The 16,003-nt window shown below is 42.7% G+C and overlaps 1 protein-coding gene across 5 annotated transcripts in view; it reads right to left on the bottom strand.

Moving 5' to 3' along the window:
- The window catches only part of axdnd1 (axonemal dynein light chain domain containing 1), a 176,176-nt gene that overhangs the window by 93,706 nt on the left and 66,467 nt on the right, over window positions 1-16,003 (bottom strand). For all 5 annotated transcript variants that reach the window (XR_011961097.1, XR_011961098.1, XM_072573680.1 and 2 more), the window contains exons 11-12: window positions 10,850-10,990; window positions 4,991-5,095 (exon numbers count right to left, since the gene is read on the bottom strand). Coding sequence is in view for 3 of the 5 variants with exons in the window: in XM_072573680.1 (XP_072429781.1) it covers window positions 4,991-5,095; window positions 10,850-10,990 (246 nt within the window). In the remaining 2 variants the exon portion in view is untranslated. The remainder of the gene's footprint in view (window positions 1-4,990; window positions 5,096-10,849; window positions 10,991-16,003) is intronic.

Raw genomic sequence — 16,003 nt, 5'->3', positions numbered from 1 at the left:
AGTCTAAAGGCATTGACTTGCACAACCAAATTATGTCTCATGGTGATGAGTTTCAAGAATGTCATCCTGCCTTTTCTTGTTGCTGGAAAGCAGTTCTCAGAATAGTGTGAACATGTGGCTTCCTTCAAACTCACGGTATTAAGCATCTGTGACTATCCTGGAGATTGATATGTGGTTGAACCTCTTCACCCACTTGTCGTACACTTTCCACTCATATCATCCAATTGGCAGCCCACTCACTCCTCATTCTACAGGAGATACCTTTTAGTAGGAGCACTTCATTTTGGTCCCACCCTCTGAAGAACCTCTAAACTGAGAGCATTGCTTCTAAAAGACAAAGCTTTCAGTCAGCTCTTCTGTTGGTTCTCAGTTCCTGGCACAATTGAATACCAAGGTAAAAACAATGACTGCAGATGCTGAAAACCAAATACTGGATTAGTGGTGCTGGAAGAGCACAGCAGTTCAGGCAGCATCCAACGAGCAGCGAAATCAACGTTTCGGGCAAAAGCCCTTCATCAGGAATAAAGGCAGTGAGCCTGAAGCATGGAGAGATAAGCTAGAGGAGGGTGGGGGTGGGGAGAGAGTAGCATAGAGTACAATGGGTGAGTGGGGGAGGAGATGAAGGTGATAGGTCAAGGAGGAGAGGGTGGAGTGGATAGGTGGAAAAGAAGATAGGCAGGTCGGACAAGTCAAGGAGACAGTAACTGAGCTGGAAGTTTGAAACTAGGATGAGGTGGGGGAAGGGGAAATGAGGAAGCTGTTGAAGTCCACATTGATGCCCTGGGGTTGAAGTGTTCCGAGGCGGAAGATGAGGCGTTCTTCCTCCAGGCGTCTGGTGGTGAGGGAGCGGCGGTGAAGGAGGCCCAGGACCTCCATGTCCTCGGCAGAGTGGGAGGGGGAGTTGAAATGTTGGGCCACGGGGCGGTTTGGTTGATTGGTGCGGGTGTCTCGGAGATGTTCCCTAAAGCGCTCTGCTAGGAGGCGCCCAGTCTCCCCAATGTAGAGGAGACCACATTGGGAGCAACGGATACAATAAATGATATTGGTGGATGTGCAGGTGAAACTTTGATGGATGTGGAAGGCTCCTTTAGGGCCTTGGATAGAGGTGAGGGAGGAGGTGTGGGCACAGGTTTTACAGTTCCTGCGGTGGCAGGGGAAAGTGCCAGAATGGGAGGGTGGGTCGTAGGGGGGTGTGGACCTGACCAGGTAGTCACGGAGGGAACGGTCTTTGCGGAAGGTGGAAAGGGGTGGGGAGGGAAATATATCCCTGGTGGTGGGGTCTTTTTGGAGGTGGCGGAAATGTCGGTGGATGATTTGGTTGATGCGAAGGTTTGTAGGGCGGAAGGTGAGCACCAGGGGCGTTCTGTCCTTGTTACAGTTGGAGGGGTGGGGTCTGAGGGCGGAGGTGCGGGATGTGGACGAGATGCGTTGGAGGGCATCTTTAACCACGTGGGAAGGGAAATTGCGGTCTCTAAAGAAGGAGGCCATCTGGTGTGTCCTATGGTGGAACTGGTCCTCCTGGGAGCAGATACGGTGGAGGCGGAGAAATTGGGAATACGGGATGGCATTTTTGCAAGAGATAGGGTGGGAAGAGGTGTAATCCAGGTAGCTATGGGAGTCGGTGGGTTTGTAAAAAATGTCAGTGTCAAGTCGGTCGTCACTAATGGAGATGGAGAGGTCGAGGAAGGGGAGCGAGGTGTCAGAGATAGTCCAGGTAAATTTAAGGTCAGGGTGGAATGTGTTGGTGAAGTTGATTAATTGCTCAACCTCCTCGCGGGAGCACGAGGTGGCGCCAATGCAGTCATCAATGTAGCGGAGGAAGAGGTGGGGAGTGGTGCCGGTGTAATTACGGAAGATCAACTGTTCTACATAGCCAACAAAGAGACAGGCATAGCTGGGGCCCATACGTGTGCCCATGGCTACGCCTTTGGTCTGGAGGAAGTGGGAGGATTCAAAGGAGAAATTGTTAAGGGTGAGGACCAGTTCGGCCAAACGAATGTGAGTGTCAGTGGAAGGGTACTGTTGGGGACGTCTGGAGAGGAAATAACGGAGGGCTTGGAGGCCCTGGTCATGGCGAATGGAGGTGTAGAGGGATTGGTTATCCATGGTGAAGATAAGGCGTTGGGAGCCGGGGAAACGGAACCAGGGCCTCCAAGCCCTCCGTTATTTCCCTCCCCACCCCTTTCCACCTTCCGCAAAGACCGTTCCCTCCGTGACTACCTGGTCAGGTCCACACCCCCCTACGACCCACCCTCCCATTCTGGCACTTTCCCCTGCCACCGCAGGAACTGTAAAACCTGTGCCCACACCTCCTCTCTCACCTCTATCCAAGGCCCTAAAGGAGCCTTCCACATCCATCAAAGTTTCACCTGCACATCCACCAATATCATTTATTGTATCCGTTGCTCCCAATGTGGTCTCCTCTACATTGGGAAGACTGGGCGCCTCCTAGCAGAGCGCTTTAGGGAACATCTCCGAGACACCCGCACCAATCAACCAAACCGCCCCGTGGCCCAACATTTCAACTCCCCCTCCCACTCTGCCGAGGACATGGAGGTCCTGGGCCTCCTTCACCGCCGCTCCCTCACCACCAGACGCCTGGAGGAAGAACGCCTCATCTTCCGCCTCAGAACACTTCAACCCCAGGGCATCAATGTGGACTTCAACAGCTTCCTCATTTCCCCTTCCCCCACCTCATCCTAGTTTCAAACTTCCAGCTCAGTTACTGTCTCCTTGACTTGTCCGACCTGCCTATCTTCTTTTCCACCTATCCACTCCACCCTCTCCTCCTTGACCTATCACCTTCATCTCCTCCCCCACTCACCCATTGTACTCTATGCTACTCTCTCCCCACCCCCACCCTCCTCTAGCTTATCTCTCCATGCTTCAGGCTCACTGCCTTTATTCCTGATGAAGGGCTTTTGCCCGAAACGTTGATTTCGCTGCTCGTTGGATGCTGCCTGAACTGCTGTGCTCTTCCAGCACCACTAATCCACAATTGAATACCAACCAGGCCATCAATAAGATCTTGCCTCATTTGAATTTGCAAGGCCGTATGCATTTTGCATGCCATTAGTAAAATCACAAAAACTTAGGAAAATGTCCAACTGATTAGTGGTGAGCAGACATTAGGGACTGGTCCAATGTAAGTTTCATGCTATTTTACTCGACCCTGCCTACAGGAACTAGTAAAAGCCTGCCATTTACTTTCAAATGTGCTCAGCAACATTATCTGTAAAACAAACACTGCTTTTATCAGATTTGCAATATGTTTTGTACAGCCTCCTTTGGTAGATCATCCTGCACATCCACCACTTTTACCTAAAGCAGCTGTGGCTGAGATTTCCTACTTCAGTACTCTCCAGCCTGTAATCCCTGCCCATTCACTGTGACACTGAGGCATCAGTCATCAGATGCTGTATCATGGTTGGTCCATGGGTGTGACAAATTAGCCAGCACTTACACATTGATCCCAGTGCAAAGGCAAATTTGCAGAATTGGAAGCAAATTCCTCCATGCTCAAGATCATTCATGTATGCTGTCTCACGAATGAGGATATCACGCCTCAACTATACCAAAGTTACATAGAGAACATAGAGAACATAGAACATTACAGCGCAGTACAGGCCCTTCAGCCCTCAATGTTGCGCCGACCTGTGAAATGAATCCAAAGCCCATCTAATCTACACTACTCATTTTCATCCATATCTCTATCCAATGATAATTTAAATGGCAACTCGACTACTGTTGCAGGCAGTGTGCTCCACACCCTTCTACTCGGAGTAAGGAAACTACCTCTGACATCTGTCCTATAATCTGCCACTCCTCAGTTTAAAGCTATGTCCCCTCGTGCTAGCCATCACTATCGGGGGAAAGATGGTCTCACTGTACACTGATTACCTTATATGTCTCAATTAAGTCACCTCTCAACCTTGTTCTCTCCCACAAAAACAGCCTCAAGTCCCTCAGCCTTTCCTCATAAGGCTTTCCTTCTGTTCTCGGCAGCATCCTACTAAATCTCCTCTGAACCCTTCTCAATGCTCCACAGCCTTCCTATGATGCAGTGACCAGAACTGTACACAATACTCCAAGCATGGTCCATGCAATCAATTGCTGGCTAAAAGTGTGAAAGTGAGTAGCAGTGGTTTCTTCATCAGCAGCCTTTTCTTCCTCTTCAACATTTTTCTCCTGTACAACCACCTGACCAGTTTGCAGATTCATCACACAGATTCATCAAAAAAGACAACAGAATTATGGTTTTCATTGCAGGTTTTGGGAGCGCTTCAATAAAAAGAAATCAAAAGGTGGCTGCACTGCACTGAAGCAGGCACAGTCAGCAAGGGAAAAGAATGTTGCCACAGGAAACAGATGAACAATGCAGAAGCAGCCAGTTCGGAACCACCACTGCCCTGCCAGACCCAACTAATGTCAAAATCGCCGATCCTCAGGCACCGTCATTCACCTTCGCCACTGCCCGTGCCAGGTTCACCAACATTGGAGAATATCGCTGCTGTCGATGCTGCCATGGTGCTCTCTCACCACTGCGGCCCCAGCCAATGACGAAGTTGTTCATCCTCAGGTGCCATGCTTCGCCACTGGGCTTACCTTGCTACAAAGATAGCCATGGAAAAATTTCAACCTTGCCTTCTGGACTGACACGTTAAACTCCCATATCATGGAAAATGCAAATCTTTATGGAGTTTAGTCCTCTTTTTATTGTCCTTACCTCTCACTCTTTTATGTTGAAATAGACCTTAAAATCCTGTTTAGCCTCGAGCTAAGTTTTAAACATCACATTCTTTCAATCATTGTGGCAATTTATTTCCAATTCTAAAGCAATGTATGCCTCTAACCCATTGCACTGAAACCTTAATGCATATTCTGTGACTGGTCAAAACTCTTCCTTGATAGAGCTCATTTTCATGTTTACAGAATTCATAGTTTTCTTTTTTAATCTGCCAGTATGTGTGTCAGAACACTGCAGACTCACTTGGCATTTTTCTGGGCATCAATCAATGCATCACTCAGATCAGTCTGTGTTTTCTCAACAGTCTTAGCCACCTTGTGATCACGTTCTCGAAGTTCACCAAGTTCACTGGAAAAAAGACACAGATTTGGCATAGTTCACATGATCTACGATAAAGGAGCTAATTACAATTGGAAGTATTTTGTCTGCACATCTTTGCTTAGTGTTAACTGTGGCAATTTAAAAACCCTGATGATTCAGAAAATATATTGCTCATTTCCAGAGGCTATGAACTAAAAATGACTTAGATGTACTACATAAAAGTTTACACTAAAAGTTTTAATTATTCAATGTGATGCAAGTATTACATGGTTCTCATCTTTTGTGCTTTATGCTGAATTAGCTGAGATTTTAGTTGAGTTGTCAAGGAGGTTACAAAGGATCTTAGAGCCCATTACCTTGAGGAAAATAGCCTATACTTGCACCCACTGATCATTCCTTATTGATTTCTGATGAAAACACAGAATACGGGGTCTCACAGAATAGGATTTCAAATAGATTGGGTGCATGACATACAACTTGCTACATTCTACATTCTATTGATTGCAGTGCAAAATTGTGTTGTTTACTATAGTGATCCAATACAAGTTATTTCTCGCATGGTGGTCAAAGTTGAAGTTTGATGTCCTCCTCACATCCCCCTCCAAATGCTCAAGATCCACATACAGAATCAAAAATGCTATCTGTGTAGTGGGTTTATAACTGGACACCAGTGTAAGTCACAACAGGATAGCATATGAGGTAATATCACAATACTAGCCCATTACTGCCCATCATATAATTTATCAGGCATAAAGACTATATTTGAATATTCCAAGAGAGGAACTATCTGCTTGCAAAAAATTAATAGTGATGATTACTGATATGTTGGTACATGTGGGAAGTTTAGCTTGCATTTTCTTGGACACCAATCTTTGACAATATGGGATCATTCCATTAATACTAAGGAATATGGGGAAGAAGTAAAGTACCATCACCAATACGACAGAGGTAGTGTTAGACAAACTAATGAGGCTAAAGGCAAATAAGTTCCCTGGCCCTACCCTAGGATCCAAAAAGAGGTAGCAACAGATGGTGATGTATTAGTTATAACTTTCCAAAAATCCACGGATTCTGGAGAAGTACCAGAGGAGTGGAAAATTTCAATGTGACACCCCTATTCAAAAAGGTCAAAAGACAAAAAAGGTCACTATTGGCCAATTAGCCTCACATCTATAACTGCAAAAATATTGGAATCAATTATTAAAAAATAGCAGAATATTTGGAAAATCATAATCTACTCAAATAGAATCAACATGGCTTCATAAAATGGAAATGGTGTGTGACTAATTTAGAGTTTTTCAAGGAAGTGTTTTTCAGGATACCAGGAGATATGTTGTATTTTGACTTCCAGAAGATGTTCAAACAAGGTCTCTCATAAAAGATGAAGTCATAGGAGCCTGTGATAGTGGAGGTAGTACATTGGCATAGATAGAAAATTGACTAATGTGTCAGAAATAGCATGTGGGATAAGGGGTTCTTTTCCAGAATGGCAACCCATAACTAATAGGGTTCCACAGGGATCTGTGCTGGGACCAGAATTGTTTACAACATATACTGATAACTTGGAAGTAAGAAAGCAAAGATATTGTGGCTAAATTTGCAGGTGACACATAAATAATTGGAAAGGTAGGTAGCAAGAGGGCTACAAACAGTTTACTGAGAGATATTTGATAGGTTTAGTAAGTGGGCAAAAAACTGGCACATGGATTATAATGTGGGAAAATGTGAAATTGTTCATTTTGGAAGGGAAAACAATGGATGAAAACTGCAGTAATCTGCAACACAAAGGGACTTGGAGGTACATGTGCATGAAATACAGAAAACTAACACACAAGTGCAGCAAGTAATCAAGAAGGCTAATGGAGTATTGATCCTTACTTCAATGGGGTTGCAGTATAAGAGTAGGGGAGCTTACTGCAACTATACAAGGTGCTGGTGAGACCACAACTGAAATACTGTGAGCAGTTTGGGCCTCTTCTTTAAAGAAAGATGGCAATCCATTGGAGACAGATCAGAGAAGTTTCACTAGGGTGACTCCTGGTATGGAGGGTCTGTCTTATGAGCAAAGGCTAAACAGGTTGGACTCTATTCACTGGAGTTTAAAATAATGAGCTCATAGGGACTTTGAAAGCTTGACAGGGTAAATGCTGAGATGATGTTTCTCCTCATGGGATAGCCCAGGGCCAAACAGCATACTCTCAGAATAAAGGGATGCCAATTTAAGATTGAACTGAGGAGGAATTTCTTCTCTCAGAGGGTTGAAAGTCTTTGGAATCCCTTGCCACAGATAACTAGGGACAGAGTCTGTGTATATATTTAAGGCTGAGATAGATAGAATCTTGATCAGTTGGGGAAATCAAAGGTTACATGAAAAATGCAGGAACGCTTAAATGAGAATTGTCAGATTACCCATGATACTACTGAATTGTAGAATAAGCTCGAGGGGCTGAATTGCCTACTCCTGTTCCTATTTCTACAGCCTTAGGTTTTTATGATCTTGTCCACCCTGTTTACAATATGGTCAGAAGTCAACGATCTTTGAGGTTTCTAAACCCTCTCCTGATTTCTGTAGGACTCAAGCATCTCCCTCCTTCATGTACTGTAAAAACTCACTGTAGTGAGAACTATTGGTACAGCGATAACAAAGGATTCACAATTACAATCTGACCTACTCATAATATATTCTAAAGAGATGTAAGATTGCTGGGGGTGGCAGGAAGGTGAAGTAATCAGATCAGCCACCATCTTATTGAATGGCACAGTGGCCTATTTCTGCTCCTAATCCATATCTGCAACTTTATCAGAACATAGCTGGCAATTGCTTAGCAGCCAGATTATTATCTAAGTAATGAGTGGCAGCTGGTTCAATCATTAGGAGGCTTCACAGCCAAATCCAAGCTTGTCCACCCCCTTGCCAAAATCCAACTGTGTATTTTCTAGCAGAGGATAATAGATATGGACTAGGGTTTGCAATTTTAGAGAAGATTTGTAGATCAGGTTGTAAGTTTGTTGACTGAGTTGGTAGATTTCATTAGCATGCTAGGTAACATCATTAAGGAGCCTCTGATGAAGTGCTGGTGTTCTGTCCCATTAGCTATTTATCTGTCTTGGTCTGTTGTGGTGAATGATATCACTTCTGGTTCTTTTTCTGAGAGGTAGGCAAATGGAGTCCAAAACAAAATGGTTGTTAATGGATTTCTGGTTTGAATGCTAGGTCTCTAGGAATTCCCGTGTATGTCTTTGTTTAGCCTGTCCCAGGATGGATGTGTTGGCCCAGTCAAACTGGTGTCCCTCTTCATCTGTGTGTAAGGATACTAGTGATAGTTGGTCATGTCTTTTGGTGGCTTATTGGTACTCATGTGTGCTGGAGGCTAGTTTCCTGCCTGTTTGTCCAATGTAATGTTTGTTCCAATCCTTGAAAGGTATTTTGTATATGACATTTGTTCTGTTATTTGTTGGTAAGGGGTCCTTTAAATTCATCAGGAGCTGGTTCAGTGTGGTGGTAGGTTTGTGGGTTACCATGATGCTTAGGGGCCAGAGTAGTCTGGTTGTCACCTAGTTGGCTAGAGTCTCTGGGCATGTTGTGTCTTCTTCCTGTTTAGGTCTATTGTGTAGAATCGGCGGACTGTGCTTGTCGGATACTCATTGTTCCTGAATATGTTGTACAGATGTTTTTCCTCAGCTTCTTGTAGTTCCTGGGTGCTGCAGTGTCTTGTGGCTCCTTTAAATAATATCCGTATGCAGCTCCATTTGTGGATGTTGGGAATGATTGCTCTTGTAGAGTTTAGATCAGAGTGGTGCTGGAAAAGCACAGCAGGTCAGGCAGCATCGGAGGAGCAGGAAAATCGACTATTCCTGATGATGGGCTTTTGCACAAAACGTCGATTTTCCTGCTCCTCGGATGCTGCCTGACCTGCTGTGCTTTTCCAGCACCACTCTGATCTAAACTCTGATTTCCAGCATCTGCAGTCCTTGCTTTTGACTGCTTGATTGCTCTTGTAGTTGAGCATCTGGTCAGTGTGTGTGGTTTTCCTGTAGATGCTGGTCTGCAGCTCTCCATTGGCTTTCGTTCTACTAAGGAAGGGGACTTTGTTGTTGTTCTCCTCCTCTTTGGTGAATTTTATATCAGTAAGAATGTTGTCTATGTGTTTCTGGATTTCTTCTAATTTGTTGTGTTTTGTGATGACAAAGGTGTCATCCAGATAGCAGACACAAAGCTTGGGATGGATCGTGGAAAGTGTTTTTCTTTCTAACCTCTCCATAACTTCTTCTGCTAAGAGTCCTGATGTTGGTGATCCCATAGGCGTCCCATTGATTTGGTTGAAGATCTTAATGTGAAGATGAAGTGAGTTGTGAGGCACAGGTCTACTAGTTTGAGGATGCTGTCCTTGCTGATTGAGTTGGCATTGTCTAGGGTTTGTGTCCTTGGTTCGTCTAGCAGTGGGGTTAGTGTCTCTTTGGCTAGGGTGATATTTATTGATGTGAATAGGACCATCACACTGAAGGAAACCATGACCTTGTCGTCCTCCATCTTGGTGTCTTTTATAATGTTAAAGAATTCCTGGGTGGAGTGGATGGAGTGGTTTGAGTCTTCTACTTGGTGTTTCAGTTTGCGTTATAATTGCTTTGCTAGTCTGCATGTTGGTGTACCAGAAAGTGAGACTATGGGTCTGAGAGGGATCCCTTGTTTATGTATCTTCCACAATCCCTAGAAACGGAGTGTGTTGGATCCTTCAGGTTTCATTCTTTAGAGGTCTGGATTGTTAATTTCACCTGTCTCAGTAATACTGCCTGTCTGATGGCCTGCTGGACTCCTTCTGTAAGACCATTGCCTTTCAGGGTGGATTCCAGTGCTGCTTTTTTTCCCGTGTCCCTGTGGATGAAGTTCATCCCTCATACTAGGACAGCTTCTTCCCTGTCTATGAGTGGTCAGTCCGACAGGTTCTTTATCCAAGTCCCTGAATTGTCTGTGTTTTTGCTGTATGAGAGCTTGGCCGGTTTTTCCTTTTGGCTCGTCTTTTCTTTGTCTTGGTCCGCTGTTGTTTAGTGTTAATGGCTTGTTCTAGCATACTTCTCCATTCATTTTCAGTCCTGTTAGTGTACAGAGTTTTTTGGTGCGAAATTTCTCGTTTGTATTTGTGGAGTCAGTTGTGGGCATTATTTATCATTTCTCATACCATCCTGCAGCTGTTCTGTTCGCTGTTCTTCTGGCTTGTGTGGTGTTGAGAGGTGGTTTGTATTTGACACGCACGGGAAGTCCTGGCATTCAAACCGGAACTCCATTAACAAACAAATCAATTTGGACCCCATTTACCAATCTCTCAGAAAAATAACCAGAAGTAATATCACCCATACTATAGACCAAGACACATAATTAGCAAGTGGGACAGTGCTTCATTGGAGGCTCACCGATGATGTTACCTAGCATGGTGACAAAACATCTGAGAATAAATCTACCAACTAACCGAGCAAACTTACAACCTGATTGACTAGGTGTGTAAAACTTGGGTATATCTTAGCCCCCCTATCCCAACCCCTCCCCAGCAGTCCTAAACTTACTACTGTTATATTAGCTGAAAGCAGCCAACTCATCACAAAGTAAGAATTAAAAATTGGATTTTCCTCTGAGTGACTCACTACAAAAGAAAATTGATAAACCATCAGATGAACTGCATCCATTTACCTTTATCAGTACTATTCTTGAGTTTCTGTTCAAATTTAACTCTTCCTGACATCCTAAGAAAGCATTTTTCAATTGGCTCTATGATTAGAAATAATTACCTGTTAAGTTTTTCAACAGCATTCTGGAAAACGAACAGCTCCACAACAAGTTGCTTGTCCAACACTCGTTGCATCATGATTTCATTGTGCATGTTATTCAAATGACGAGGAATATAATCCAATAAATTTACATATCTTTCTCTGAGAAAAATTAATGAAAATCAAACAACATTCTTTAAAATAGAAGATCGATCAGAATGAGTGCATATGACTTTTGTAACTTGTTCTCTCCCTAGTTCAGTTCATTTTCAATTCATTTGTCCTTAGATTACTCACCCCTCTCTCACACGAGTGCAAATTGAGGCTACTGCATGTCATTACCAGTCAAGAAAGTGAATGAGTGTGTCTCTGATTTTCTGCCAATTCAGTTGACATTTATTCCTCAATTATGTGTGCAACCCATACCCTCAAGCAATTCTTCCTCAATTTACTTTCCTTCATCAGGGTTATCAACTCACATTAACTTGGCACAATGTCACATTAGTAAATACAATGCGATAAAGGTTAAACGAGCAGTGAGAGAAGTTGGAACTTCGGGATCATTTTGTCTGAAAATGTTCTTATGAAGCTCCTTGGGATGTGATTTTATCTTAAACGGTGCTGTGTCATAGCAGGCTGTATTGTAACTATTTTCAACTCTGGCCTTTTACACATTCCCAACTTTGATCATTCCACTCTTAGTCACCATATATTCAGTTGCCAATGCTCTTCGCACTGGAATTCCCTCACTCAACCTCTCCCCCACTCTTTGCTCCATTAAGACAATCCTTAATACCTATGTCTTGATGATTCTTTTGGGCATCTGCCTGAACATCTCCTTACGTTGGTATGGCATTAAGCTTTGTTTGGTAAGGCTTCTATGGCATGTCATGAGGCATTTTACCCCTTAAACACACTGTATAATGAGAACTAATATTCATGACTTCAGAATCCACCTAGAAGGACAAGGCCAACAGATCCATCGATACACCATTATCTGCAAGTTCCTCTCCAGGCCACAAACTATCCTGATTTGAACTATATCACCAGTACTACTCTGTTGCTGGGTCCAAGTCCTGGAACATCCTCTTTAACAACACTGAGCATCCCTACATCCCAAGAACTACAGCGATTCAAGATGACAGATCATCACCAGCTCGTATTTCGGGATGGGCAATACATTCTTCCTCAGTCAGTGAAGCCTACATTCCAACGAGTGCATGTGAGGGAGTGAACAATTGTATGCATGAGTGCACGCATGTGTGAGAGTGAATGTGTGCGCAAAAGAGAGTGGGTGTGAGTATGAGACAGTGCATTTCAGAGTTAGTATGAATGGATGAGCATGAATGGATGAGCGTGAATGAGTGTGAGCATGTATGAATGTGTATTGGAAGGAGTGTGTTTGTAAGTGTGCATGAGAGAATGAGAGTCTGAGAGAGAAAGCCTGTGTGAGAGAATACATGTGTCAAGGGCTGTACAGTGCTCAGTGGTTAGCACTGCTGTCTCACAGCTACAGGGTCCCGGGTTCGATTCCAGCCTTGGGCAGACTGTCTGTGTGGAGTTTGCATGCTCTCCCTGAGCCTGCATGGGTTTCCTCCAGATGCTCCGGTTTCCTCCCACAATCCAAAAATGTGCAGGTCAGGTGAATTGGCCATGCTAAATTATCCATCGTGCTAGGTGCATTAGTCAGAGAGAAATGGGTCTGGGTGGGTTACTCTTCGGAGGGTCGGTGTGGACTGATTGGGCCGAAGGGCCTGTTTCCACACTGTAGGGAATCTAATATAAAATCTATACGCATAAGGTTGAGAATCCTGAAACTAGAAATTGCATGTGCACCCAACAACACATTTCCTCAAAATCTAATCCATAAATTAAGCCAGGAGAGGAGCAAAGTCAAGTTTGAGAGGCAACACATTTCCAGTCTGCACTTCCATTTGAATTCTATCGATACCAGTTTAAGAGTATGTGCGAATTAGAAGTATGAAGAAATTACACAATTGTTATGGTGCAGAAGAAGGCTATTCAGCCCATCCTGCCTGCACCAACCCTTAAAATAAGCATGACTATTTAGTGCCAAACTCCTGCTTTTTCCCCAGACCTTTGTATACTATTTCTATCCAAATAATCATCCAATCTTCTCTTGAATGCCTCAAATGAAATTGTCTCAACCGCACTTCCAGACAGCACATTCCACACTTTAACTACAAGTGGAATGAAAGTGTGTTTTTCTTCCGTCACTCATGCTTTATTTGCACATCACTTTAAAACTATGCCATGTTCCTTTTACGAGCAGGAAAATATTCTCCCATCTATTATATCTAGCCTACTCATGATTTTGAAAACCTCTACAGAATCTCCTTTTAGGTGACTTCTCGCCATGATGTGGAAGTGCCAGTGTTGGACTGGGGTGGACAAAGTCAGAAGCCACATGACACCAAGTTATAATTGAACAGGTTTATTCAAAATCACAAGCTTTCATAGCACTGCTCCTTCATCAGGTGACTTCTTAATAGGTATTTGTCTCAATCTTCAGAAAAGAGACAGATGATGCAGATATGCTAGTTAAGGAGGAGTGTTAAATATTAGTTAAGGAATATATTGGTGACATTTTGTAACATGTTTATGTATATTTTCAAAATATTCAGATTAACTGAAATTCCAGAATAGTGCGTACGGTTTTAGTGTCCTTATTTAAAGCATGGATATAAATATGTTGAAAATCACTCAGAGGTGGTTGATTGGATTGATACCTGGATTGAACAGGTTGCTTTGAGAAGAAATAGTGAACATTTCTGGGTTTGTTTACACTGATGTTTAGACAAAAAGTGCTGAGTGAAGCTTATAAGATCCTGAATGGTTTCAACAAGCGAGACCTGAAAAGGCTATTTCATCTTTTAGTGAGTTCAGAACTCAGGGACATGGTTTTAAAATTTGGGCTTGCCCTTTTAGGACAAAGATGAGGGAAATTGCTTCTGAAAATTGTGCAACTTTGGAACTCTCTGCTTCAAAAGACTGTGGAGGAGAAGTCACTGAATATTTCTTAAGGCAGAGGTAGATAGATTCTTATTAGACAAGTTGTTTCCAAGAAATCACATTAGACTCACAGAGTTAACAGTTTATTTCTCCATGGATGTTATCAGACTTGCTGTTTTTATTTCAGATCTCTCAAAATTGCAACAGTTTTCGTTTATTGAAGATGAGGGAACCAAAGTCTTCAACATTAAAAGGAAATGTCAAATGTGAAACATAAACAGATGAGCCATGATCTTATCGGATAGTGGAAGGCTAAATGACCAACTTCTACTCCTAATTTACAAGTTTGTATGTTCATAAGCAGGAAGATTTTGGAGAGAATGACTTGCTTGAAGTTGGTTAATTCACCAGTGTCAGGTAAATTGTATGCTTGGCTGTTAAAGAAGGGCAGTGAAGAAATAGAAAATGCACTGAGGATGACTTTCCAATCCTCACTAGATACAGATGAGGTTCCAAAGGGTTGCAGATCTGCAAAAGTTGTACTATTATTCAAAATGGGTATAATGAATAGACTAAGTAAATATAGGCCAGTCAATCTAACCCTGGTGATTGGTAAATTATTAGAATAATATTGGGAAATAGAATTAACTGTTACTTGGAAAAGCATAAATTAATCTGGAACAATCCACATAGTTATGTTAAGAAAAAGTCATGTCTTATGGCGTTAATTGAATTTTTGAGGAAGTAACGAGGCAGCACAGTGAATGGTGACTACATGAATTTTAATAAGGCATTTGACAAGGTCCTACATGGAAAACTGGTCAAAAAAATGAAATCCCCACAGGATATAGAGGAATGTGGCCAGTTTGATCCAAAATTAGCTCAGCTACAGGAAACAAAGGATAACGGTCAACAGATGACCTTGAGAATGGAGGATAGTTTTCAGTGGTGTTCCACAGGGCTCACTGTTAAGTTCTTTGCCAGTTGTGATATATATTGAGTTAGACTTAAATGTGAAAGGCATAATTGAGAAATTCACAGATGCCACAAAAATTGCTTGAGCAGTTGATTAGGATGATTGTCAATATCAGGATGATAGCAATGGTTTGGTTCAGCGGGCAAAAACAGAATTCAATCCAGATAACTGCAAGATTACGCATTTGGCAATGGCAAGCAGAATTATATAATAAACTGAAGGGTATTGAGAGGGGTACAGCAAGTCCACAGGTCACTGACAGTGGCAGGACAGATAGAAAATGTTGTAAAGAAGGCATGCTTTCATTCAGAGGTATTAAATACAAAAACAGGGAAATAACACTAGTTCTATATAAGACACTGGTTAGACCACATCTGGAATTATGTGTACAATTCAGGCTACCACATTACAGGAAGGATGTAACTGCTCTAAAAAGAGAGAGAACAAAGAGATTTACAAGAACATTACCAGGGATTGAAAGTTTCAGGTACAAGGCAAACTTGACAAGACTAGGGTTGGTTTCCTTAGAACAGCAGCTCCTTTTTTGAGGTATTTTAGGTGTTGGAGGTGATTTCCTCAAATTCCAGGAGCAGCAATTACTGTTTTAGATGCTGTTGCACTGTTTTGGAACTTTGTAGAAAAAGAAGTCAAAACAATAGCAGTTTTAAAAGGGAAAGGAAAGGAACAGACAAAAGAAGCACATGGTGAGGTCAGTGCAGGAGAGAGAGAAAGAAACCCACATTGCTAACTAACAGAGCAGTAAACCTACACAGTTACTGCCTTTGCTGATTGAATTCATGTATCACTGGACATCGAAGTGCGTCTGGGAAAATTAACAAACAGTGAAATTCACAACCAATCTTGGAGGAACCTGCTTGGGAGAGGTCATAGCACAGAAACAGAAGTGAATATTTAAGCGTGGCCTTTTAATAAGTCTGCAGTAATGAGCAGAGTGGGTTCTTTCTTGATTATATGTTTTATTGAGATATCTCTTGATTAAACTTCAAATATAAGCCATAAGTATTAATTTAACCTGGAGCAGTGTTTTGTAGAGGAATAAGACAGTATTATTTTCTGGGTCTGTAGATTGTGAAGGAGCAAAAATGGCCTTCAGTAGAACGATACGCTCTCCTTGTCAGATGTGGGAGAGTTTACGGATTACTGAGGATTACATCTACAATAAATGCTGTTGGTTGTGAATCCTGTCAGACCGGATAGATCAGTTA

Source organism: Chiloscyllium punctatum, chromosome 7 (genome assembly GCF_047496795.1).
Source record: "Chiloscyllium punctatum isolate Juve2018m chromosome 7, sChiPun1.3, whole genome shotgun sequence".
Taxonomy (NCBI): Eukaryota; Metazoa; Chordata; class Chondrichthyes; order Orectolobiformes; family Hemiscylliidae; genus Chiloscyllium; species Chiloscyllium punctatum.
Note: the sequence above shows the minus strand (reverse complement) of the source record. Positions and strands in the feature narration are given on the sequence as shown.